The following is a 26,240-nucleotide window of genomic DNA, read 5'->3' on the forward strand; positions in this document are numbered from 1 at the left end:
ATGATGTCACACAAAGTAATACTGATGCACTTAGAAGAGATGCAGGGACAAGAGAATGTAGACATTCTATTAGGCATCAAGAAAGTGATATAAATGCCATATCATATCATATCAAAGATAAGTAACATCTCCGGCTCGAGGTGAAGAGGATTATGCTACAGAAACAATGAAGATATCAAGTTATCTTACACGTTTACAGATGCAAAGAAACGCAACCAGACAAGGTATTCTTGGGGCTAGCTAAGTAGTGAATAGACTGCAGCAATCGCCAATGTGTATATGTATATATATATATATATACATATATATATATATATATATATATATATATATATATATATACGAGCAAGTAAGGTATGGATGATTCTACTACGTATTATAGCAGAGCCGGACCAAGAAAGGAAAGCCTTTTCCAGCGTGTCACAGTTGAGAAAAGCAATTGAATTACAGAAGTGAATCTCAGAAGGGGGAGGCTGGACCAGCCCCAAGAAGCCAAGGTTATGTTAGGCTGGGAGGATCTGACAGTAGTTGCAATTGTGTGTTCAGAAGACGTGCACAAAAACAAGGAAGACATCAGAGGTTAATCAAATAATAGTATTTTAAATGCACAAAAGCTCAAATTTGTGGTCTTCAGTCACGTGGAGGGATGAAGCTGGACAAACATGATGAACCACACCTACGCAGGGAGACAGAGCGTGCCTCCACTCCCTCATATTGTCCAGAGCAAGGAACATTTCCAAGGCCAAGTTCAAAGCCTTAATTGACGTGCAGACCACTGAGGTTGATGATAGATGATATGCTAAATGGTGGGAAGCAATGGTTATGACCAACCCACCAGCACCTGGAAGTCCAGCCTACGTGCTGCTAATGTGGGTGGAAAAGTACTGACAGATGAAAGGGCGCCAGCCAATTATAGGGGGCTGCGTAGTTAAGGGCCCTATAGTTTGTGAAACCAATGGGACGTCGTGTATTTAGTGACGTTCATAGTGACCTGTTTGAGGGGAGGGCTTAGTTGCCCCACTTGATATTAGAGACCCTGTCACTTTCTTAGACTAGTTTGGAATGCATACCTAGTTGTTCCCTCTAAGCCTATCACATTTGCCACTGGTTTTTTTTAGTTTGCCACGTAGAATGACGTTATCAAATATGTAGGTTATCAGAAGTGACGCGTTTTTGCTATAAAGATGATGTTTTTTATTAATTTAGTTGAGATCATGCTGTGAGACATCCGTTGATGTCCGTTGTACTCCCTGTTTTAGATAATTGACATTAAAACAGTCAACTTTGCCAACTCCCTCAGTCGTTTTGATCATTGATGTTGGAGTATCTTCTGAATCCCCATTCATCTCAAAGTATTGCTACCTCGTCTTAAAAGGCTGGGTCGGCTGTCCCGGTTCAGATGGAAGAATCCACAAAAGGCAGTGCTGAAGAGTTCACTCAGATGCTCCAACATCAAGGACCCCAGAGGATATGAAGGGTTTAGGATTGCCATGAGGGGGATGTTTAAGGCTGAGGTGGAATATAAAGGAAGGTATGCAGTGATCAACGTATATGTGGCAAAGAAAGGTGTGAACATATTAGGGTGGCGAGATAAGGCAGTCTTGGGGATTAGACTTGATCCCAGGAGTGTTGAACCAGTGTTGTTTGTACACAACACCACCAAGGAAGAACAGTTTCTAGAAGTATCTAACAATAAGGTAGGGTGTTTGTGTGGATTTGCTCACAGAATTGTCTTGAAATCGGGAACTAAGACTGTGTCACAAGCTCAGACACATTCCAATATCGATCATGGGAGAGGCAGACAATGAACTGGAGAAACTTCTTCAACGGGGCATGATCAAGAGTGTCGAGGCTGCAGAGTGGGTCACTCCCATTGTGGTGGCGTGCAAGAAGAATGAAAAAATAAGAATGTGTGAAGACCTCAGGAATGTTGATAGGAACATTTTGGTTGATAAATGTTCGCTGCCTATGATTACAGAGATGCTGAACAGTGTCAGAGATGCTGTGATGTTTATGAGTCTTGAATTATCAGCAGCATATCACCAGACACCACTTACAGAGGATTGCCAGACTGACAACGTTCATCACGCCTTTCGTTCTCAATAAGTCAATAAAGGGCAGTAATGAAAATCTACTGTATTTGGCACTTATTTTTCTCATTTGAGCAGCCACCTGAGTCGCCTTATTTAATAATCTATTTATAAAGCAGCCTTTATTCCCTAATGTGCCTAAATCAAAACCCAAGATGATGATGTAGGCGGTACGACATCCTTTCATCGATGCCGATTTTTACGATGGGTGTTTTTCAGTGGAATTTTGACCATTTTTTTTGGGGGGGTGGGAAACGGCATATAAAGTGTTGGGGGGATCAGGAATAAAAAACAAAATAGGTAAATGACGGGAAGCTTGGGGGGAACCTACACAAATAAAATAAAATGCTAAAAGTATTTTCAGCAAAATTTCCGCTGAAAAACACCCGTCGTAAAAACGGGTGTCGATGAAATGACATAGAACCATCTAGGCAACTGGAGTCAATACAATCTTCCCATTCTTTGAAAATCGGATGATATTGGTTTTATTTTCATTAAACACCAACTCCTTCATCCTAGCAAAGATATCATAGAGTTCAAGAGACATTGGAGGCCGACTTGCATTTGGTCCATAATTAATTGTAAGATAGAAATCTCTACTGGTCCACAAGCGTGCCTCACCTGGTGTATGGGAGACCCTGCTGAAAGATACTCTCCAGGACTGCCTTGGGAGTAGATCACACAGAGACTCGCTGCAAAACATTCCTAAATCAGAAGCAGTAGTGCCATCCATGGATGTTGTATGAAGTGCCCTGACTAAACAGACAGACACTGCATTGGGTGACTAGCCAGAGAGAGGAGAGGAAGTTACACACTCTTGGTTTCTGGTCTGAGGGCTGGTAGAAGTTAAATTATCTCCTTTTTCTCCCAATTGCCTCACGCCATTCTGCAAGGCTCGCCAACTTGGGGTCCTTTTCACAGCAAGCCCCACCGCAATGGGTGGCCATGTTGCAGTAGCAGGGCCAGGCCAGCTGAGAAGGTGACGGCCCTGTCCCCCTGATGCTGCCCCCACTTCCCGTGCAGCCTGGTGATGTCACAGACAGGGACAGCGCTAAGGGGACAGGTTTGGCAGTCTTTTTTGGGTGGGGGGGAGGCAGGGGGAAAGGCGGCATAAAAAGGTTAATTGGGGAAAGAACAAGGTTACCCCCCCTTCCATTGTTTCACTGCAGTGGACCATAACCTGGTGGATCTATGCCATTCTTGTTACTGCTGCAGGACGAGTTTTATCTAATCATCTGCCTTGGTATCTAGGGTAGGGGGAAGGAGCAGCGAGTTGGGAGTGCACTTTTTTGTTTTTATTTTGACAGATATTTGCCCCTATGAATGGTCCTGGTGTCCGGGGTCAGTAGGGGAGGTTAGCAAACTGAAACCCACCGGGTAGGGGTCTCAGGGGTGGGGGAAACTGGATCAGAAGGCAGGCGGTACAGGTCAAGGGTTTCCAACCCCGATGTATCGCTCCCGGAAAGCGTGGGAGGTTGTGAGAGTTGGGGCCCCTGCCCTACTCTGCACAAAGATGAAGAATTGATATATATATTTGTAGATCTCAAAGGCTCACTGGAAAATGTGCATGTTTATTGCTTGTTTTTTTCTGTTGCATTTTGAGATAATAAATCTGGTCTAAAGTTTGTCCAGACTATTGTGTTCTGTGACCTCTTGGTGGCCTCTGGCCCCAGTGCTGTCATCAACAGTGATCCTACACTACACCTCATCATCAATGGCACTGGGATTGGGGCAAGTAGCAACCTGTTAAACATCAAGATAATCTACAGGAAACTCACTCTCCTCTTTGCCAAATCTCCAGCCTACACCCTGCTTCTCAGTGAACCTACCTACTCTTGCAGCCTACTCCGGGTCCTTCCCTTTTAGTCTTTTAACTTCCTCAATAACATTTCCAACACTGCCACACACACCCAGGGTGGGACTCTGTGCAAAACCCTTCCCTCTTCAAGTCCCCGCTCCTTATCTTAAAATCTGACCATGGAGCAGCCTCACCACTACTTGGCTACTTCTCCCTCTACTCTCCCTCATCTCTCTGAACTGTTACCCACAGCACTCAATAGCCATGCACCCCACTGCACGGCCTCCAACCTTTGCTATTTTTCTTTACTAGCCCCTCAACACTGAAATGCTCCCCACTGCATCACTTTTCAATCAGTGGTAGTATTTAAGGCCAGGCTCAAGCTCCACGTGCTAGTCAGTGTAGGATCATCTTCCACTCCCACCCCATGATCGTACCCTAGAACTTGGTGGCCACCCAAACATGATGAACAACACCTTTTAATCTGTAAACATGTATATATGTATCCCTCCATTTGCTGGTGTTAGTCCCAAATGTACAGTATCACTATGTATGTACCTCTGCTATCTCATGTCCACTTTATTTTAAAGTCTCCCTGTACTAGCCATGCTCCACTGAGCATGCCACTATCTACATATTCAACTATCACTATATGCAAAGGCACCCTGAATGAGGACTACCTCTGCTGTTTGTACAACCTCTGCTCAGTACGTCTGTTTAAAGAGGCTTGCCTTTCCACCAAGTAAATGCAATTACTTGGGGTAATTTCAATAACTTTGATTATTGTAATGTGGTTGTGGGAGGCATGCCAGCATTCACAGTAAACTGTTCATGCCTCGACAACACTCAAAAAATGCATTTAAAATGTAAGAATTTGAAACACATGATTCTGGAACTATATTTGGATAAGAGGTGAGCCGCTTAGCCAAAGAGGCTTGTGGAAGGTGACAAATGTCACTCTGTTTGGTTTAAAGTTACAGAGGTTCATTCTGATTTGGGCAAAATACATCTGACTTGAAGGGGTTTGTTAAGGTGGTCTCAAAATCCCAAATAGACCCAGAGGCAATAGAGTCAGCCCAAACCAAACTCAGTGATGGAGTAGACACAGTGCATGGCAAAACCCAGCTTTATTATCATCAAAACAAAGCCCGGACAGCATATGTGTGTCAAGTGGTTGGTTGGCCTACTAATTAATGGGTGGCAAAACAATAGGAATTTTGATAGGTTGACTCTCTACTAACCAACCTTGGACACTTGCAGATTGTCAAGATATGAGCTAGACATATAGTAGGGGGAGAGAGGCCCATTGACTGTTCTTTCTTCAATTAAAAGCTTACCATCTCTCATTCTCAGGCCATGAGACCAATCCCTTTGTACTTGACCTTGTGTTGCACCTCACGTCTATGTATGCACTTTAGGTGGTACTGCAGGTGTCCCATCTATGTCCGCTTCTAATGAATAGACAGTGTTCTCCAACTATGGGTCATGTGCTAAAAGACTTGTATGAAATTGAATTACCTCCTATTTATTGAGGTTTTAGCTAATATTAATGTGTGTATTGTTTTTTCTGTTGCCTCCAGGGACGTTTGAGTTATTCTTTGTGGCGTCTTTTGGCTTACTGTTTTACAGTGCCTGGCTAACAAAGACTGCTTGTGCTCTTATGAAACCTTAATTAATCTGGGAGTATACTGCTTGCATCTTGGGAACGGTTATCTCTAGCCTTCGTTCTGCTGTTCCAATTCTCCCTTATTTTACTGTAACCTTGGCACTAGTTGCTAGCTACAGTCTGAGCTCTGCACGGATATGTATTTCTAAGGATTCAGCTTTTTTTGAGTTTTTCCCTGAGGTTATGAGGCCTTTGATCCTTCAAAACCATGCTGTGACTTCCATTTTTAAGAAGATCGCCAAACAATTACACTCTTGTTTCTGAGTTAGCAAGCTATATTTGTGTGTAGTTCATGTTGCATTCACCTTATACATTGGTTGTGTTAGTGTTCTTCATGACTAAATGCATATATACATGTTCTTCATGTGGAGTGCATGATTGCTCCATGTCTAATGCATGTGCTCTTACTGTTACAACATTAGTTTGCGTTTGCTATCTCCAGCTCACATTATCCCCAATCTTGCTGTACCTACAGGGGATAAGGACAGAACAGTTGCCTCAGTGAGTAACATCTCTCACCCTTGCGGTATTGATCCGGAGGAGGGGCAGAAGTGATGATGACGTATTCATCTGCCTCCTAACAGATTCACTGTGATGTACAAAACTACACCCTCGATGGGTGTTGGGAGACTGGTTTGAAATCCATGAGAAAAACTGGTCAGCTACATGAAATCTGGAGACTGCACAGCTTCTACATTATAGTCTTGCAATAGTGTGCTATGTTGGTATACAAAGTTTCAATCCAACAGGTGCCTATTGCTTTAAAGTCCCTTCCTCAGTGCAGAACTCCTGGAGGATATGATTTGTCACCATAGTGAAAGGTAATACAGATCCTTCTGTCTCCAGTCTTACGGCTTGGTTTTCCCTTAGTTTCCTAGTGTTGAAACTTTGTATACCAAAATAGCACACCACATCTTGCACTTGAGGCTTAGACGGTCCACTGTCCCCATTTCATATATCTAATCCCCCCTGAGGTGGGGATCTGGGCCCGGGAAAGCTCATACCGCCCCAACAAAACATTTAACCACAGCATGGAGATGCCAGATCTCTGACATTTAGAGTAACCAACACTGGTCAGGGTATGTCTGTGGCATTCCTGGGCAGGGAAGGAGTAAAGATAAAGTGATTGCGAGAAGGACAATGCCTTAAAATGTAAACATTAACAACTGTTGACAATAATAATGTGTGTATGTATGGGATTTATAAAGTGCAAACCTAGATGGGAAGCAAAGTAGCATTGTACAAAGAGGGCGCATCCAGAGGGTTATAATTAAGGGTACAAGATGGTTGCAGAGGAGCTGGTATGGATGGGGGTGCAGCATGTCGCAAGAGGGTGAGAATTACGGTTGAGTTGAACAAAAAATGATTGGTGAGATGTTCTTTAAAGAGTAGGGTCTTCAGGTGATCCTTAATGGACTGGGGCAGTTTTATCTAAGTTAGTACCTACTTCCAGAAATGGCGCGTAGTAGGAACAGGCCTTTTTTCTATTTCTTTCTCCCTTCTGTATGTCTGTTTTCAGCCTGGCAATGTTGTGGCGTCTTGTGGTCCATTGATCTGTGGAGCTGGTTAGATTCTTGCCAATGTAGAGCAGTGTTTGGTTTTGACTCCTTTATATGTAATACATGCTGTTCTGAACAGGAGGCTTGCTTGAAAGGGTAGCCAGTGCAGCTCCTTGAGAACAGAGATCATGTGGTCTACTTTTTTAGGTCTTGTGATGAGGTGTCCTGCAGCCTGCTGGATGGCTTTCAGAGTGGCCAAAGGGACATCCAGGATTCTGCCGAGTAGAGTGCTGCTATTGTCCAGGAGAGAGATTACCAGGACTTGGGCAACTGTTCCAAAACTCAAGGAAGAGATGAAAGGCTTGACTTTGCAGAGGAGTGCAAGCTGGTACTGGTACTATACTGCTTGGTCTTTTTGGCGATGTGTGTTTTGAATAAAAGGTCAACATCAATGGTAAAGCCGATAAGATTTTGCACTGGGGAGAGTTGCAGCATGAAGCCATCGAGCCATATGTCAATCAGCCAAATCTGAATTGGGGCAAGCTTAGTGGGAGTTCCTAGGAAAATGTATCTTGGTTTTTTGTGTGGTTGAGATGATGGCAGACAGTGCCTGAGACAATATATGTAACTGATGTAATTGTTCTTAAGATAAATGTGTGTGTGATCTGCATTTTTTGGTACATCTTGGTTTTGGTGAGGAGTTTCCCCAGAGGTAACCATGTAGAGGCTGAAGATGACAGGGGACAGAATGCAACTTCCTGGAACTCTACAGGTTATTGGGTGACGCTGGGATCCTTTGAGGTCCATCTGGACGAAATGGTCTCTGTTGGAGAGGTAGGAGGTGGTTCCACTGCAATACTGTTCTACTGAAGCCCAATGCACGCTGTAAGGGTTTTGTGGAGGGCTTCATGGTCAATGGTATCAAAGGTAGCAGAGAGGTTGTGTAGGGTAAGAGCAATACTAATGTGTGTTCCTATATAGCATTTTATGCCCGAATCCTCCCACATTTCAATGATGTAATGATAGGTATTCTCACTACCCCATTTTATGGTACACAATTTATTAACCTTGAAAGGATGGAAGGCTAAGTCAGCCCTGCTGAATGGTTCAAATTTGTGACGTGGAGGCTGCCCTCATGTCAGAGACCAGTGCTTTACTCGTGAGCCATCCACCTGGAACAAGATCAGGAAACAGATGCAGCATAGCAATATTTGAGGCTTAGCTGCAAGTAGATCATTCCGGTCAACGGCTGAGCAGGGAAGGGGCCTAGTTATCCTATTGGATATCTGTAACCCTAGCTCTGGCTTGGAAGATTTTGCTAAATCCTGGATGCCCAGAACATCTCAAAGATAGAGGAACTTGTTTGTGGTTAAATGGGCACTGAGAAAGATTGTACATCCTCTGGGTACTCGGGGTGTGCTAACGGGGCATTAAGGAAAGTTTTGTAGGTTCTGTGATTTTCTGATAAGTCAATAAAAGGCCGTATAATGGTGAAAGACAATATTCTATTTCCATACTCATGAACCAATCATTTGTGTCTAAACAAGCGTATTAAGCTGTCTGGTAACAGATGATAAAATATTAAATGCAGTTATCACAAACTGTGCTCAAGTGTATGGGATTAGATAAAAGACATTTATTGCATTAAATACTTCTTCATCTTGTTCAAATAAGAATCACCCAGTACTATTTTGAGGAGGAGAATGATATCCATATGTGCCATTTCCACACAGGAGAAAACAAGAAAGAGGTTGGAGGTGGAGCATTGACCCCTTTGAACGAGAAAGCACACAAATATAGGAATTAGCTAAGCAGTCTCTTGGTGTTTCATTTGACAGCAAAACCGGGGAAAGATAACACACATACTGTGACTGACATCATAGAATTGCAGGGAATTGTCGATGTGGAACAGTAAAGCCCCCGAGAAACGCCCCTGCCCAGAATGCCGTATTCTAGAGCAGGCCTACCTGGGTGACTCTGTGGACACACATGAGAGTGGATTTTGATTTGTAAATTCTCACCGGGTTCCACTACACTGTGCCTCTTTTACCTGCATCGCCTCTTTCCCTCCCAGTTTTCTTTTGGGGTTCTGCTGATGTTGCGCCCTTCTTAATTGTATGAGTAACTTTCCAGATAAGACTGTCACCAGTCTGAGGAAAGATGGATCATGAATCCCAAAGGACGCATCATGCAACATAGTTACCCAAAGTCTTCCAAGCAACTCATACGTGAAGGAAAAGCAAATCATTAACAAAATACTCATTTTCTGCCACACTTGAGATGTCTGTGGATTCCTGAGCAGATGTAAGTGTTGAACGTATTCCAAGCTTTAAGAGTGGCCATTTCCATGAGTTCCAGAGAAAGCAAGGTGATGTTATTTTAATCAATGTGTTATGCTTTCTTTATACATTCAAGATTTTAAGGAATGCTGATAGCATTTGGTGAAGAGCTGTGCCATCTGCCCACCCAGAGGTGCTGCACCAGGGTCATGAAACATCTTGCATGTTAAGGCCAATCTGCACCATTACATTGGTCCGAATCCCCAGCAAGCGCCCTGTGATACCCAGATGCCTCTTTCTATGCATATACCATGTCAATAATTGAAAGATGGTAGCAGGACATGGGCACACTCTTGACATCACAACAGAACAAATGAGAGTATCACCCCACCCTAAAGCGAAGCCCAGGCCCCCAGGGAAGGAGAACCCCACGATCTTGCATCCCTAAGCACCTGCACTTTTTATTCAGTCAAGGACACGCCATAAAGATTCTAAGAGTTCATGGTCGGATCCAAGAGACCAGAGATTCTATCAAAAACGTTCAGATATTCTGCCATGGCCACCAAAGAATTCTGCATTGCCATTCAGATTTTAAACTAGGACCTCTCAAATTCAGCCAGCATCCCTCCGAAATTCGATCAGAACCTCTAAACATTCACAAGCTTTAAGATATTCTGTTAAGTTAGGATTAGGGAATAACTCAAGCATCTGCCATGACCTCACAGGGATTCTTCGATGATCTCCTTAAAATTGTGACATCAACTCTCAATAATTCTACAAAATCTCTCAACATTTTGCTATGGGATTTGAGATATTCTTCCATGACCTCTCAGTCAGATGGATTCTGCTTGTTCTATTAGAGATTATGCTGTAACCTTCCAGACACCCACAATCGGAGTATTAGTCCATTCAATTATCTTAGTATCTATTTCCCTCTATTTGTCTAGTCACTATTCTATCCCTCCAACCAATGCGGACTGGCTCTGGGTATTTATTAGCCCTAGGGTATGCTGGTGGGCTGCCTATCTAGGGTGAAGGATAGGGAAGAGAAAACTAACCCTGTCTCAATATAGACAAATTATTTTACCCAGTATGGGTTAAACATTCAGCACACAGAGGCCAAAGGGGTGAGCATGGAGGGGAGTTGTTTCTCAATTTGGTAATACTCTCTTCTCATCTGCTCATTAGCCATTAAAAACAAAGCAATTAGAACGGGCACCCAGTTCGTGAATGAGCATCCCATACAATGTTTGACTGGTTTCAGTGGCCTTTGGATTTCTTTTACCACTTTCTTCAGGACCCCAAGTCACTTATCTTTTATTCAATAAGGCCAATGGTCAAAAGGTCTAGGACATGAGGCCTCAAATCTTGTAATTCAAATTCTTTTGATTCCCCTCATTAAATTGGGAAAGAACTCCCCTCCCTGCTCACTCATTCGTCCTCTGTGTACTGAATTTTGAACCCATGTTATTTAGACAGGGTTCGTTTCCTCGTCTCCATCGTTCACCTTACATAGGTGGCCCACCAGCACACCCCGGGGCTAATAAATACCCAGGGCCATTTAGCATTGGTTGGAGGGATAGAATAGGCACTAGAAAAATAGGGAAAAAAGAAACTAAGATGATTGAATTCAGGGACCGATACTCCGATTGTGTGTGATGATTAGGGCAATGCATGCGGTATAACTGGCCTTTGTTCATTTTGTGACCTTCCAGACACCACCATGAACTCAGAGATCCGACAACATTCAATTACAGATTCTGCCATGAACACTCACAGTATACCATGAGCTCTCAGAGAGTATGGCATGATCTCTAAATGATTCTACCATAACCTCTCTCAGAGATTTTGCAAGGTCATTTCACAGATTCTACCATGACCTCCAGGTGATTTTCCCATCACCTCCTAGAGATTCTGCCCTCACCCCCTAGAGAGTCTGTCCTCACCCCCAGAGACACTGACCTCATCCCCAGAGATTTTGACCTCACCTTCCAGAGATTCTGACCTCACCCTCCAGAGAGTCTTCCCTCACCTTCCAGAAATTCTTCCCTCACCTTCCAGAGATTCTTCCCACACCCTCCAGAGATTCTTCCCACACCCTCCAGAGATTCTTCCCTCACCTTCCAGAGATTCTTCCCACACCCTCCAGAGATTCTGCCCTCAACCCCTATAGATTCTGCCTGCCAGCATTCTGTATAACCTCTCAACATTCTGATACAAGATTTAAGTCATGTTACCGTTACCTCTTAAACAGATGGATTCTGCTAGCCCTCCAAGTGATTCTACCATGAGCCCCCTTCAGAGATTTTGCAAGGTCCTCAACAGATGCGGCCATGAGCATTCAAACGTCCGCCACAACTTCTCGGACATTGTGTACAGTGTCTTCTCAAATATCCTGTGGCATTGTGGCATGACCTTTCCAGAGATGACAAAACAAGCTCTCAGAGTCTCTGCAAGGCCTGCCATGGATGCTAATATGACATCTCAGAGATATACCATGACCTCTTAGAGAGATTGCTTAGGCCAGACCTTTCAGAGATTATGGCATGACCTTTCCAGAGATGACAAAACAAGCTCTCGGAGTCTCTGAGAGTCTGCCATTGAGGCTAATATGACATCTCAGAGACTGTACCATAAACTCCCAGACATTCCCTTCGTGACCTTTCAGAGACTATGTTGGGGTCTCCCAGAGCCACTGCTGTGGTGTCAGAGATTCTTGCAGGACTAAAGGGATCCTGGAGCAATGATGGACCTCTATTAATCCTGCATAACTACACAGGAGCTCCCAGGGATGCGACCATAGGCGCTAGAGAGTGCCCGCCACCAACTCTCAGGGGTTATATCATGGCTTCATAAATGTGTTCAGGGCTTGGCTCCCTCATAGCAGACGGGGCCGTTGCGATGTCTAGCTGCACCCCAAGGAGGAATATTGGTGGGAATGTTTGCGGGCACCAGTGAGATGAGTGGGAACGAGTACCCATCCGTGAACACCGGCTTTACCAAAGTACAAAGATGTTGACATTTCAATCCCCACTCCACGGCAACCAGACAGCTCTGCCCCCTCCCGAGCTGAATCGGCGCAATTTTGGGATCTCACGCACATTGATGTCCTTCCCGGCCCAGTTGCATTCTTCTCTCCACTCCACCGGAGCCGGCCAGTGAACCTGCACAGAGACAAAGAGACAGAGAGAGCTGGTGAGGGCGGGCCGGCATAGCTACAGAGGCCAGCATTTCCACGCAGCGATGTGCTGCCATTGTTAGCAATGTTAAAGGCCCATAAAGCAAACACAGAGCACCACATGGCGCTCCTTCAATGCACCTCAATCAGGATCTCATGCAACCCGGGATAGTCTATCACTGCTCTGTGGATGCACCTCACTCCTGCCCTTCAGCCCCCATTATTCTCCTTGACTACTCCCTCCTCTAAAACACAACACTCGCAATGCACCTTACCCAGACAGAGGCCCCCATTTTAGTCCATTCATCTTCCAAATACAGCGGGTGGGGGCGGTGCACGTATGTATGCCACATCAGGCAAAATGCCATTGTGTGGGACACCTCCCTCAAAAAAAAGGGCCAGGTTTCAAGGCCGAAATGGCATCTCCCAGTCGCTCTCCAAAATTGCCTTATTATTGCCCAGCCCTGCAAACCAACCGCGACAAGCGACACCCTTCTTAATCCAGGACTGCTCCCCACATTCAAACCCACAACCCTGCCACTGCATCTTTATTCTGACCAGAATCACCACTTCTAACCCATGACTCTCATACAGGGCCGGACTGAGGCATAACATTGTCTCAGGCACCAATTAAAAAGTGTCCCCCAGTTGCAAATGGCAATTCATTCCTTTTGTGACAGACTGTTTGAGTACTACCCCAGGGGGCAGGTTTCTGATCAATTATGATGAAAAATGTGCATTTTAAACAATATTTATTCAGTAACAATTGTCAAAACTACTAGCCACACCACAGAGTAACCCCTCAAACTGACCCACATGGGCAAAAAAAGTGGCCCACTTTGGCTCAAAAAACTGCCCACACCAGCATTTTGTGTTTTTGGTTCAGGCAGAGGCCTGTTGGCTTATATGCCAGTCCGAGCCTGCTGTCATACACATGCATACAGAGCTCGGCCAATGCATCTTAATCCTCACACCGCTCTGAAAATGCCCCTTAGTCAATACTGACCAGGGGCGCCCATTCTATTCCACGACTAAAGTAACACAAACAGTACTGCCAATGCACCTCGATCTTGCAACAGCCCTAATGCCTCAATGCCACGAGGCATTCACACTCACACAGATCTACCAATGCACCTCAACCCTGACCAACAGCAGCCCTAATGCCTCACTGCCCCGAGGCGTACACACTCTCACAGATCTACCAATGCACCTCAATCCTGGCCAGCAGCAGCCCCAATGCCTAACTGCCCCGAGGCATACACACTCTCACAGATCTACCAATGCACCTCAATCCTGGCCAGCAGCAGCCCCAATGCCTCACTGCCCCGAGGCATACACACTCTCACAGATCTACCAATGCACCTCAATCCTGGCCAGCAGCAGCCCCAATGCCTCACTGCCCCGAGGCATACCCACTCACACAGATCTACCAATGCACCTCAAGCCTGACCAGCAGCAGCCCTAATGCCTCACTGCCCGAGGCATAAACACTCACACAGATCTACCAATGCACCCCAATACTGACTAGCAGCGCCCCAATGCCTCACTGCCCCGAGGCATACACACTCACACAGATCTACCAATGCACCCCAATACTGACCAGCAGCATCCTTAATGCCTCACTGCCCCGAGGCATACACACTCACACAGATCTGCCAATGCACCCCAATATTGACCAGCAGCAGCCCCAATGCCTCACTGCCCCGAGGCATACACACTCACACAGATATACCAATGCACCTCAATCCTGACCAGCAGCAGCCCCAATGCCTCACTGCCCCGAGGCATACACACTCTCACAGATCTACCAATGCACCCCAATACTGACCAGCAGCATCCTTAATGCCTCACTGCCCCGAGGCATACACACTCACACAGATCTGCCAATGCACCCCAATATTGACCAGCAGCAGCCCTAATGCCTCACTGCCCCGAGGCATACACACTCACACAGATATACCAATGCACCTCAATCCTGACCAGCAGCAGCCCTAATGCCTCACTGCCCCGAGGCATACACACTCTCACAGATCTACCAATGCACCTCAATCCTGGCCAGCAGCATCCTTAATGCCTCACTGCCCCGAGGCATACACACTCACACAGATCTGCCAATGCACCCCAATATTGACCAGCAGCAGCCCTAATGCCTCACTGCCCCGAGGCATACACACTCACACAGATATACCAATGCACCTCAATCCTGACCAGCAGCAGCCCTAATGCCTCACTGCCCCGAGGCATACACACTCTCACAGATCTACCAATGCACCTCAATCCTGGCCAGCAGCATCCTTAATGCCTCACTGCCCCGAGGCATACACACTCACACAGATCTGCCAATGCACCCCAATATTGACCAGCAGCAGCCCTAATGCCTCACTTCCCCGAGGCATACACACTCACACAGATATACCAATGCACCTCAATCCTGACCAGCAGCAGCCCTAATGCCTCACTGCCCCGAGGCATACACACTCTCACAGATCTACCAATGCACCTCAATCCTGGCCAGCAGCAGCCCCAATGCCTCACTGCCCCGAGGCATACACACTCTCACAGATCTACCAATGCACCCCAATACTGACCAGCAGCATCCTTAATGCCTCACTGCCCGAGGCATACACACTCACACAGATCTGCCAATGCACCCCAATATTGACCAGCAGCAGCCCTAATGCCTCACTGCCCCGAGGCATACACACTCACACAGATATACCAATGCACCTCAATCCTGACCAGCAGCATCCTTAATGCCTCACTGCCCCGAGGCATACACACTCACACAGATCTGCCAATGCACCCCAATATTGACCAGCAGCAGCCCTAATGCCTCACTGCCCCGAGGCATACACACTCACACAGATATACCAATGCACCTCAATCCTGACCAGCAGCAGCCCTAATGCCTCACTGCCCCGAGGCATACACATTCTCACAGATCTACCAATGCACCTCAATCCTGGCCAGCAGCATCCTTAATGCCTCACTGCCCCGAGGCATACACACTCACACAGATCTGCCAATGCACCCCAATATTGACCAGCAGCAGCCCTAATGCCTCACTGCCCCGAGGCATACACACTCACACAGATATACCAATGCACCTCAATCCTGACCAGCAGCAGCCCTAATGCCTCACTGCCCCGAGGCATACACACTCTCACAGATCTACCAATGCACCTCAATCCTGGCCAGCAGCAGCCCCAATGCCTCACTGCCCCGAGGCATACACACTCTCACAGATCTACCAATGCACCCCAATACTGACCAGCAGCATCTTTAATGCCTCACTGCCCCGAGGCATACACACTCACACAGATCTGCCAATGCACCCCAATATTGACCAGCAGCAGCCCTAATGCCTCACTGCCCCGAGGCATACACACTCACACAGATATACCAATGCACCTCAATCCTGACCAGCAGCAGCCCTAATGCCTCACTGCCCCGAGGCATACACACTCTCACAGATCTACCAATGCACCTCAATCCTGGCCAGCAGCATCCTTAATGCCTCACTGCCCCGAGGCATACACACTCACACAGATCTGCCAATGCACCCCAATATTGACCAGCAGCAGCCCTAATGCCTCACTGCCCCGAGGCATACACACTCACACAGATATACCAATGCACCTCAATCCTGACCAGCAGCAGCCCTAATGCCTCACTGCCCCGAGGCATACACACTCTCACAGATCTACCAATGCACCTCAATCCTGGCCAGCAGCATCCTTAATGCCTCACTGCCCCGAGGCATACACACTCACACAGATCTGCCAATGCACCCCAATATTGACCAGCAGCAGCCCTAATGCCGCACTGCCCCGAGGCATACACACTCACACAGATATACCAATGCACCTCAATCCTGACCAGCAGCAGCCCTAATGCCTCACTGCCCCGAGGCATACACACTCTCACAGATCTACCAATGCACCTCAATCCTGGCCAGCAGCAGCCCCAATGCCTCACTGCCCCGAGGCATACACACTCTCACAGATCTACCAATGCACCCCAATACTGACCAGCAGCATCCTTAATGCCTCACTGCCCCGAGGCATACACACTCACACAGATCTGCCAATGCACCCCAATATTGACCAGCAGCAGCCCTAATGCCTCACTGCCCCGAGGCATACACACTCACACAGATATACCAATGCACCTCAATCCTGACCAGCAGCAGCCCTAATGCCTCACTGCCCCGAGGCATACACACTCTCACAGATCTACCAATGCACCTCAATCCTGGCCAGCAGCATCCTTAATGCCTCACTGCCCCGAGGCATACACACTCACACAGATCTGCCAATGCACCCCAATATTGACCAGCAGCAGCCCTAATGCCTCACTGCCCCGAGGCATACACACTCACACAGATATACCAATGCACCTCAATCCTGACCAGCAGCAGCCCTAATGCCTCACTGCCCCGAGGCATACACACTCTCACAGATCTACCAATGCACCTCAATCCTGGCCAGCAGCATCCTTAATGCCTCACTGCCCCGAGGCATACACACTCACACAGATCTGCCAATGCACCCCAATATTGACCAGCAGCAGCCCTAATGCCTCACTGCCCCGAGGCATACACACTCACACAGATTTACCAATGCACCTCAATCCTGACCAGCAGCAGCCCTAATGCCTCACTGCCCCGAGGCATACACACTCTCACAGATCTACCAATGCACCTCAATCCTGGCCAGCAGCAGCCCCAATGCCTCACTGCCCCGAGGCATACACACTCTCACAGATCTACCAATGCACCTCAATCCTGGCCAGCAGCATCCTTAATGCCTCACTGCCCCGAGGCATGCACACTCACACAGATCTACCAATGCAACACCAGACATATATGCACACCGCTCAACCAAAGCACACTCATCCTGTTCGGCAGCACTCCTTTCACTTCATGACACCCGCCACCTCCTCCCCCAAATGCACAGCACTGACAATGCATCTCTGTCGAAGCACCTTAATCCAAACTAGCAGTACCATGCATCCATGCACACATATCTAGCAATGCCCCCTAATACTCAGTAGCAAACCTCATGTTTCTTAACTAATACCTCAGGGGTATGCAACCTTTGGACCTGCAGATGTTTTGGACTATGAGTCCCATCAGCCGAGCCAGTTCAGTCAAAGGTAAGGCATCATGGGAGTCAAAATCCAAAACATCTGGAGGGCTGCAGGTTGCAGATCCCCCACTGCTCTGCCAGTGCAATCCAAGTTGAGTGTATAGGCGCATTATAAAATCCCAATAAATAAAATAAAAGAAATAAGTCCGAGCAGCACCCCATTCATTACAAATCCGCCTCCCAAACACATATTTATTTGGCAAGGCACCCCTTAACCTGCAATGCAGCACCCTTTTTGTTCCATGGCTGGGCTCCACCACAGAGCTCTTCCTGTGCAGCTAATTCTGCCTTATAGGTGGTCTGGACCTGGGACCCCACACAGCTCTTGTGTAACTCGCATGCCAGAAAGGCCACATAGCCATGATTGCCCAATAGTCCAACTCCATGAGTCTGAAGACAGACACCTGCCCCCTATAAGACAACAGCATCTCCGCAATGAAGCACCCGCCCCCCTGGCTCGGACTAATGCCAGGCCAGGGCCAGATGCCACTTTCCCTGTCTCCCGGGTGGCTGTATGTTTAATTAAGTATAATTTCCTGGTCGGCCATGGACTGGGGAGGGGGTCTTAGGTACCGGAGAGCCTGAATAGGGAGGTCTGGAATACTTTGCGTGCCATACTATGGACAGAACAAAGGTCTCAGCAACCTCTCACCCCCCATCCCTCTGTCTCCCATGGAGACAGATGCCACAGGCCTTTGTTACATGGCTGTTGGAATGTGTCCATTGTGCAAAGCACTGGGAAAGAGCAGAGCGCATGTCTCCCCCTCACCGCCGCCCCCCATCCTCTCCGCTCACTTATAGGTTCTGCTTCGAAGGCATCAGCATCCTGTCCTTCGTGAGGTGAAATCTGCTGTCCTGGCTGTGGATATCATGCGCCATTTTTCAACTCAAGAAGATAGTGAGCCCAAAAACAGGGAAATCATTGCACGCTTAAAGCTAGTGCCATGGCACCGAGAGGTCCCAGAAAAAGGTCATAGCACAGCTATTCCCGAGACTAGACTTCGAGCGTTTCCTCGCAAATATCTCTACATAAAAGGATAACAATTCCCAGGTATAGAGCTAGCCCTGTCAATCTTGCGAATCGAAACCAGAACCTGAGAACTGCTAAATAAAATGATGGCACAGCAAATCCTAAGGCTAGGGGCAAGGCGCAGAGTTACCAGTTATCACTACAGCACCAGAGCAGGAGTTGGGCTGGATTTCCCTGGATCGGGAATCCGGTAAAAATTGTCGCTCCTGATAACAGATCAAGGGAAACTAAAATCCCATGCCCGAGACGCTACACAACACTGACAGTGCATCCTCAACGATCAGCTATTCCCAGCAGTTGGAGACTCATTTAAGAGCTCAGAAGGGCCTTGAGCTGGTTTGACTTTTCCCCCTTTGTATTTAAGCACATCAAAGTGTGATTAATGCTAGATGGCTGCAGACACAGCAGTGAGTGGGTAATGGGGAATGGCTGTGGTGTGTGGCAGCTCCCCTAGGAGGTGCAAAGGTTGGGTTAGTACAAAGTGAAAGGGCGAATAAAGCAGAGCGCTTTGTAAAACAATGATTACCATCAGGTGATCATGTCAAGCATTTTCTTTCACTGTATGTCTTTCAGTCTTAATCATACTTTTTTTGCTGAACATGTTACTAGAAAGATGTATATATAGCCAGTAAATGTGAATTGTCATATATAAAACATAGTGGTATTGTAGCTGTTTTGTGTGTACAATCGTTTAATAGCCTGTCACTTGCTTGCCATAAATCCACCACTATCCATTGCCAGTTACTCCTTCCACTACCCCTTCCCTGCATCCCCACTGGGGGTGGTTGCCAGAGTACATTCTATCTCGATCCATCACTAGGTAGGTACCAAAGCTATTCCTAAGGCTACAGGTTAGAAACGGAGAGTTCCCAGTTATCAGCATAGCAGGACAAATCCTAAGGCTGGCGAGCAGACAGAGAGGGGCTGATTCCTGGAATTTGTAATTTGTGCGCCGAAAAACGGGGATTTGTGTGCCATTCTGCCCGCAAATCCCTGTTTAACAAATGTGGATTTGCGGGCAGAATGGCGCACAAATCCCCGTTTTTCGGCGCACAACTTCCATGAATCAGCCCCAGAGAGTTCCCAGGTAACCTACAGGTGAGTGGCGCATTGTAATTGAATAAATAAATAAACAACATAATGTAGGAAATCCTGAGACTAGAGGCCAAACACAGAGTTCATTCATATGGACGTTGCACAGCAAACCAGGAGACCAGTGCCAGGCACACAGTGGTATGGCAGAGAAAAGAATAGGTTAGGAAAGAGATATTCCAGCTATGATAACAACACATTCTGAGACTAGAAGACAGCAAGAGATGACAGAGATACTGACAGCAGAGCAAGTTCCGAGACAAGGGGTTGAACACAAGGTTTCCAGGTGTGGTAACTTGGCAGCAGACCTTGAGACTTTTGGCCAGGAACCACACTTTTCCTGTTATGGGAATAACGCAGAAAATCCAGAAACAAGTGGTCCAACAATGAGGGCTTCCAGGCGCTGAAAAATGGGCGATGGAGTCAAGCCACTAGTAATTCCCAAGCATCAGTTTAGCATCCCAACACAGTGGGCCAAACATGAGCATTTCCATTCACTTGAATGGTACAGCAAATACCCAAGCACTACTCAGACCCTGGGTTTTGCCAGTAATGGCCGAATGGTCTGGGTAGAGGTAATCAGAGGAGGAAACGGGGGTACTTTACCTTCTGGTCCTGCTTGCTGATATTCTCCAGGCTCAGAGAAGCCAGGTAGTTCTTTCCACCCACAAACAGGCGTCCACGCTCCTCGTCCAGCAGCAGGGCATCATAACAGCAGGATCGCTCCATTTCATATGTCCTCAGTCCTGGGAAGGACTGCAAGTCTGCAGAGGGATACAAGAGGGACATTACTGCAAGTCTGCATAGGGACACAAGAGGGACATTACTGCAAGTCTGCTGAGGGACACAAGAGGGACATTACTGCAAGTCTGCATAGGGACACAAGAGAGACATTACTGCAAGTCTGCCGAGGGACACAAGAGGGACATTACTGCAAGTCTGCATAGGGACACAAGAGAGACATTACTGAAAGTCTGCATAGGGACACAAGAGAGACATTACTGCAGGTCTGCATAGGGACACAAGAGGGACATTACTGAGAGTCTGCATAGGGACACAAGAGGGACATTACTGCAAGTCTGCCGAGGGACACAAGAGGGACATTACTGCAAGTCTGCATTCCCCAAAGGATGCACATCATTGACATTCTGCACAGACTAGAGGAGTATATCTCTGTAATGCTGCACAGATCATGAGGGGACAACACTAAATGTGCATGGGAGTAAAGAGGGTGCCACATACCCCATTGTAATGCACAAGGATGACAAACACAATGTCAAGGTAAACATGTTTTATTTAACACAAAACTCTTCTTATGTGTCAAACTAAAAAAAAGGGCCAGGACAGTCTCTGCTCAATAATTCCAACTTTTCGATGGTTTCTTTATAAAGTGGGGTTTCAGGGTACCACACCTCCCATCCTAGAGGTACCACCCTCATGCCTAGAAACACTTGTGTGCAGACGCGTTATAACTGTCATATCATATCCTTCACAGACTGTAAGATACTCTCTTTGGATTTCCCTGGCTTGTATTTTGTGGATGGTGAGAAACAACCAATTCTGCTCTGCCTTGTATCGCCTGTAAATGCGTCTGTATCTCTACCATTGTCTGTGATGCAGCTGGGGCTTCTCCTCAGTAATAAGACAAAGCCAACTGGGGTTGCCTTCTCCAGTTTCCACTGGAGAGTTTAAGAGGGCCATATCACCTGCCTCTCTTAAGGTGTTGAAGTCTGCCCTCCCTACACGCTTTCGTCTCCTCAGGTCCTGCACCTTCTTGGTGCCACTACTCATTCCTGCTCCCACCTTGGGTTCAACCCTTTCGGATTAGAACTCCGCCCCTACCCCTGCCTTAAGCCGATCATGCCATTTTGTGCCTTCATGATCTTGCTAGCTGCCAGCTCGTTAGCCTCCTTCACTTCCCCCAACATTCCTCATTCCAACCTCCTCCTGCCGATCTCCATCACCCACCTCTTGATGACTTCCACCAACCACATATTGATGATTTCCAACCTCCACCACCTGATGATTCCCCTGTCTACCTTCTGCTAATTTCCACCCTCCTCCTGCTCTCTTTCCATGCCTCCTCCTGCTGACGTTTCTACCCCTAGAGGCTACTTACTCCACCTCTGTCTTCCTTGTCGCTCCAAACTAATTCCACTGCCTCCCTCAAAACCCACCAACTCCCTGCAACATCCTCACACACCCTCTTTCTCCAAACACCCACACCACTGTGCTTTCAGACAGGATTTGTATACTCTGCACACGGCAACCCGTTTTGGTAATTTGGTTTTGGCGTTTGCACATGTGTGAAACAATGATTGTGTCCAAGGATCGGTTGGACTTGATTTCGGCATTCAAATCATGTATTTGTGATGGTGCGTTTGATTCACTGATGGGCAGGTGGGACATGGATATGATATTTATAACGCGCCTATACACAAGTGTTTCAAGGTGCGACGAGGCAAGGGAGGGAAACAGAGGGTAGACAGAGATAACCGTTACAAATGCCATATCATATCATATCATATCCTACTAGGCCAGGTGACATTGATATCGTCTGCCATCTTGGATTCCATAATCATGTCTGTCAGAGAATGAGCACCGGTACCTGCTAATCGCAGCAGAGCCACGTCAACAATGGGACTATGGGGGAGTACTGGAAGTTCTTTGCGGTTCTCATCATACCATCATCCCTCTCAAATGCAGATAAAAGGGAAGTGGTCACTGTCTCCAGCATGTGATGGTCACCATGTGGCCTTACAGTAACAACATCAAACTTAATTATTATGTGAAATACATTAAAGAAAAACATAGGTTACCTAGATTTTTTCTTTATACGTGCAAAACAGTACATTGAAAACAGGTTTTTTTTCTAAACCTAGAGAGGCAAATTCAGTACTTCAAGTGAAGCGTAGACACAACATGAGCACCATAAATAACATATGCTGTGAAGAGCTCTTACGAGCCAGACATAATTGTAGCAAGAACAGTATCTTCAAAGAAAAAGTTCATGTGATGAAACACAAATTCTTATCTAGAAGGTATAAATCCTCAATGATTAAAAGAGCAATTGAGATGGCAAAGGAAAAGGTAGGTCGACATAACTGGAACCAAAAAAGAAGAATAGTTTAACAGAATCCCAAAATTGAGTGAGTTTTATAATAGGATTTTCCAAGAACAACAGAGAGATTCCGAAAGTACTGAAGGAAAACCTGAAATTTACTTCTACTGGAAAAAGACATCAAATATTTTTTTGACGAAGAACCTAAAGCCATACATAGAAAGGGAAACACTTAACAATCAATATAAAGTCCAAGTCATTTAACACCTACAAAGATTCACTGAGGAGAATGGTTGAAAGCTAAAACAAGTGGCTTCTATAAGTGTGGACAATGTGGAGCCTTTACACTTTTCAGTTGATCAAATCACAAGTTTCATTAACTGTCATAAAACATTTGTAATATAACGTATGTAACAGGCGATATGTTTGTTGCATGTCTGTAAATTAAGTGATCATAAGATTGCTTGAATATTTTTAACCACATGGACATTTTCATAATGTCGAGCATGGTTGCCAATTAAGTGCTGCCCATTTCCAGACTGATAAAAACAAACCGAGATACAATTCGGGGTGCCCAGTATATGCCTCAAAATTGTTCCATACAATCGGCCAAGCCACTTATTATCCGGCCAATCCCCTGCTTCCAGGCCACATAGCACTATGCTTATAAATGGTGATTAGCCCCCTTTTACTGTATCTATGTAATGTCTGAATAAACTGCATGATGCAGCCCCGTTTTCTTAGAGCGTTCAACTCAATAGAATCCATTAGTTCTCTGTCAGTGTTATGACAAGGAATTAAGGAGTCCAGATATACATAAGTTGGTGCCAGCTTGATTTCAAAGTTGTTTACCTTGAGAACTGTAATGGGAGAACACTTTTTAGGGCCAAAATACATCATGCATGTTTTGTTGGGATTAATCATCAATTTTATCTCCTCCGAATACTTCATTGAAACGGAGAAGGGCCTTTTTTATCCCAATCTGAGTATGATCCATTAGGATCAGATCGTTTGCATAGGATCACATTGAAGGATGTTCATTGCCCCCTTTAGGAGAAACATGCTACAGTCTCTTGGGGCTTCCATAAGATCCACCATATAAAGGTTAAAGAATAGGAGAGGCCAACACACACACCCCTGATTTAACCCCCGTTCGTATTTATCCATCTAGTGAATTGTCCCAGATCATTCAAGCGAACCTGCAGTGTCAGGATGGAGTTGGCACAGCATATTAAGGGACCCACTGTTAATACCCTAGTTCTGGAGCTTACGCCATAGTTTGGAGCGGTTCACTGAGCCACATGCTGGACTGTAAGCAATGTATAAGCCATAAAGCAGCGGCCCCTTAGCCACCTTAGCCCATCGATGAGTAAAATGAGCATGTTGTGTGCAATCAATCTGTTGAGGGAAAGAAGAAGATGTCATCTGTAGCTAATGCCCCTCCCCAGCCCAATACCACCCAGGTGAGAAACATTATTCACTGAGGCAACCATACTGCCCATATCCCAAGCAGGTGCAGCAAATGATGAACACAATGTGAGCTAAAGATGTCGAGAATGACCAGACAAACGATAGAACCATACACACGCATCTACTAGACATGAAGCACATGTGCACTCAACACGAAGAAAACGCACTAGGTCAAATATGCATTTATACATGAAGAATATTAACATTTGCAACCATAAAGGCATGAAGAACATAACACTAGCAATAAATAAGCTCAATGCAACATGAACGACACGGGAGTATAGCTCACTAACATAGAAATGCCTCAGTACTGAGCAGCCATATTTTTCTAAAATGAATGCTGCCTCTCGCTTCTAAAGTGAAAGAAAGGCCTCAAGGTTTCACACCAATTCAAAATGCTAAATAACGAAACGAAGATCTGTGCAGAGCTCAGACAGCTTGAAGCCATAGCCAAGGTTACAAAGAACTTAGGGTGGGTCTGAACGCTGCAGAGAAGGCACCAGAAAAGGATTCCCAGGATGCAAGAAGTATACTCCCGAATTAATTAAAGATTGGAAAAATACAGCCAGCAATTGTGAGACAGATGTAGGGTAATTATAAGTTAAAAGGTTCTATGAAGAGTAAGCTCAAGCAAGTCCCTAGTGGTAGAGAAAACAATACCATTTCAATTAATAGTAGATAAAATACTCAGAAATGCAAGGTGAAATCATTCAAAACGCGGTCCCCTAACACGTGACCCATAATTCAGGAACACTTGGCCACATTATAAGTTTGCCGGTCCGGTAACTATGGTACCGGTAAGCTTGCCGGTACTGTAGTTATCGGACTGGCAAACTACGAGTTCTGCTTGTGGGTGCCTTTACACCCGCCAGGTCGGACCTGGCGGGCGTACTGGAACCCGCAAGCAGAGCATGTCAGATGCACTGTCACCATTCTGAAAGGTGCCAGAGCATCCAACCTCCCTATTCACATTGAGCCCTATGGGGCTTAAATGGGAATGGGGAGTAAAAGTTTCTGGCCCCTGGCAATGGGGAAAAAACAGGGTCCACCAGGGTTGTAATGGCCTTGTATTTCCCCATTGCCAGGGGCCGGAAACATTTGCAAGTTTGGCGGCAGCCTGCCGGTTTCACCGGCAAGAATACCGCCAAACTTGTAATGAGGCCCACTATATATGCATTAATAATTGTAGCAAAAACCCGACTGGCGACATCTAACATGGCCAGGAGCCAGTTATTTGATGGTGTGTCTTTCAAGCCAGTTTTGAAAACCGGGATCAATAAGGAATTTTTCAATGAGCAGGGGATTCTATTACAAGTCACAATATGGCAAAAATATTTATACAAGATGTGGGCCCAGGTACCAGAGGCATCCTTAACACTCATATTGGTAAGACCACCAGACCCAGGGGGCCCTCAACTTTTAAAGAGCTTTTATCAGCTGTTCCACATCTTCAACTTCATACATAGCGATATCACAATTCCCTAACTGGGTCCTGAAAGAAGAATCAATAGGTGTATGGTGAATGTCAATGACGTGTTGTGACAAATCAACTTCCGGGGCACCAGTGGTCCAGGGGTGAATATCGGTTTCTAAACCATCAATCAATAACCAGAAGGTATCCAAACAGATTGTAATAACAAGCAAATTATAAACCTCCTTGTCCAAAAGGTTGTGGATCGTTGGTTAGTTGCAACACAGCAAAACTACAATTATTACCCAATGATAAAAGGAGTGTACAGTGAAGGTTGTATTAAAAATATCTACTTTATAAATTACAACAGTCTAACAACACTATGAATTATAACCCACCCTGTCTTGGAATATAGAGGACAGACCGTTCCAAAGAAGGAAAAGGGATGCACTCTGGATACTGACAGGAGGCTAGTCGGTATGGTTAATAACCACAACAGTGTGCTACGGTTTCTAA

At 46.1% G+C, this 26,240-nt stretch overlaps 1 protein-coding gene across 5 annotated transcripts in view; it reads right to left on the reverse strand.

Annotated features, from left to right (window-relative positions):
• SEMA3B (semaphorin 3B) overlaps positions 1 to 26,240 on the reverse strand; it is a 600,182-nt gene that overhangs the window by 167,155 nt on the left and 406,787 nt on the right. For all 5 annotated transcript variants that reach the window (XM_069644131.1, XM_069644132.1, XM_069644130.1 and 2 more), the window contains 2 exons: positions 20,389 to 20,546; positions 12,434 to 12,496 (listed from right to left, as the gene is read on the reverse strand). In XM_069644131.1, the coding sequence (XP_069500232.1) occupies positions 12,434 to 12,496; positions 20,389 to 20,546 (221 nt within the window). The remainder of the gene's footprint in view (positions 1 to 12,433; positions 12,497 to 20,388; positions 20,547 to 26,240) is intronic.

The sequence above is a fragment of the Ambystoma mexicanum genome, chromosome 2p, assembly GCF_040938575.1.
Source record: "Ambystoma mexicanum isolate Mex_15411 chromosome 2p, UKY_AmexF1_1, whole genome shotgun sequence".
NCBI lineage: Eukaryota > Metazoa > Chordata > Amphibia > Caudata > Ambystomatidae > Ambystoma > Ambystoma mexicanum.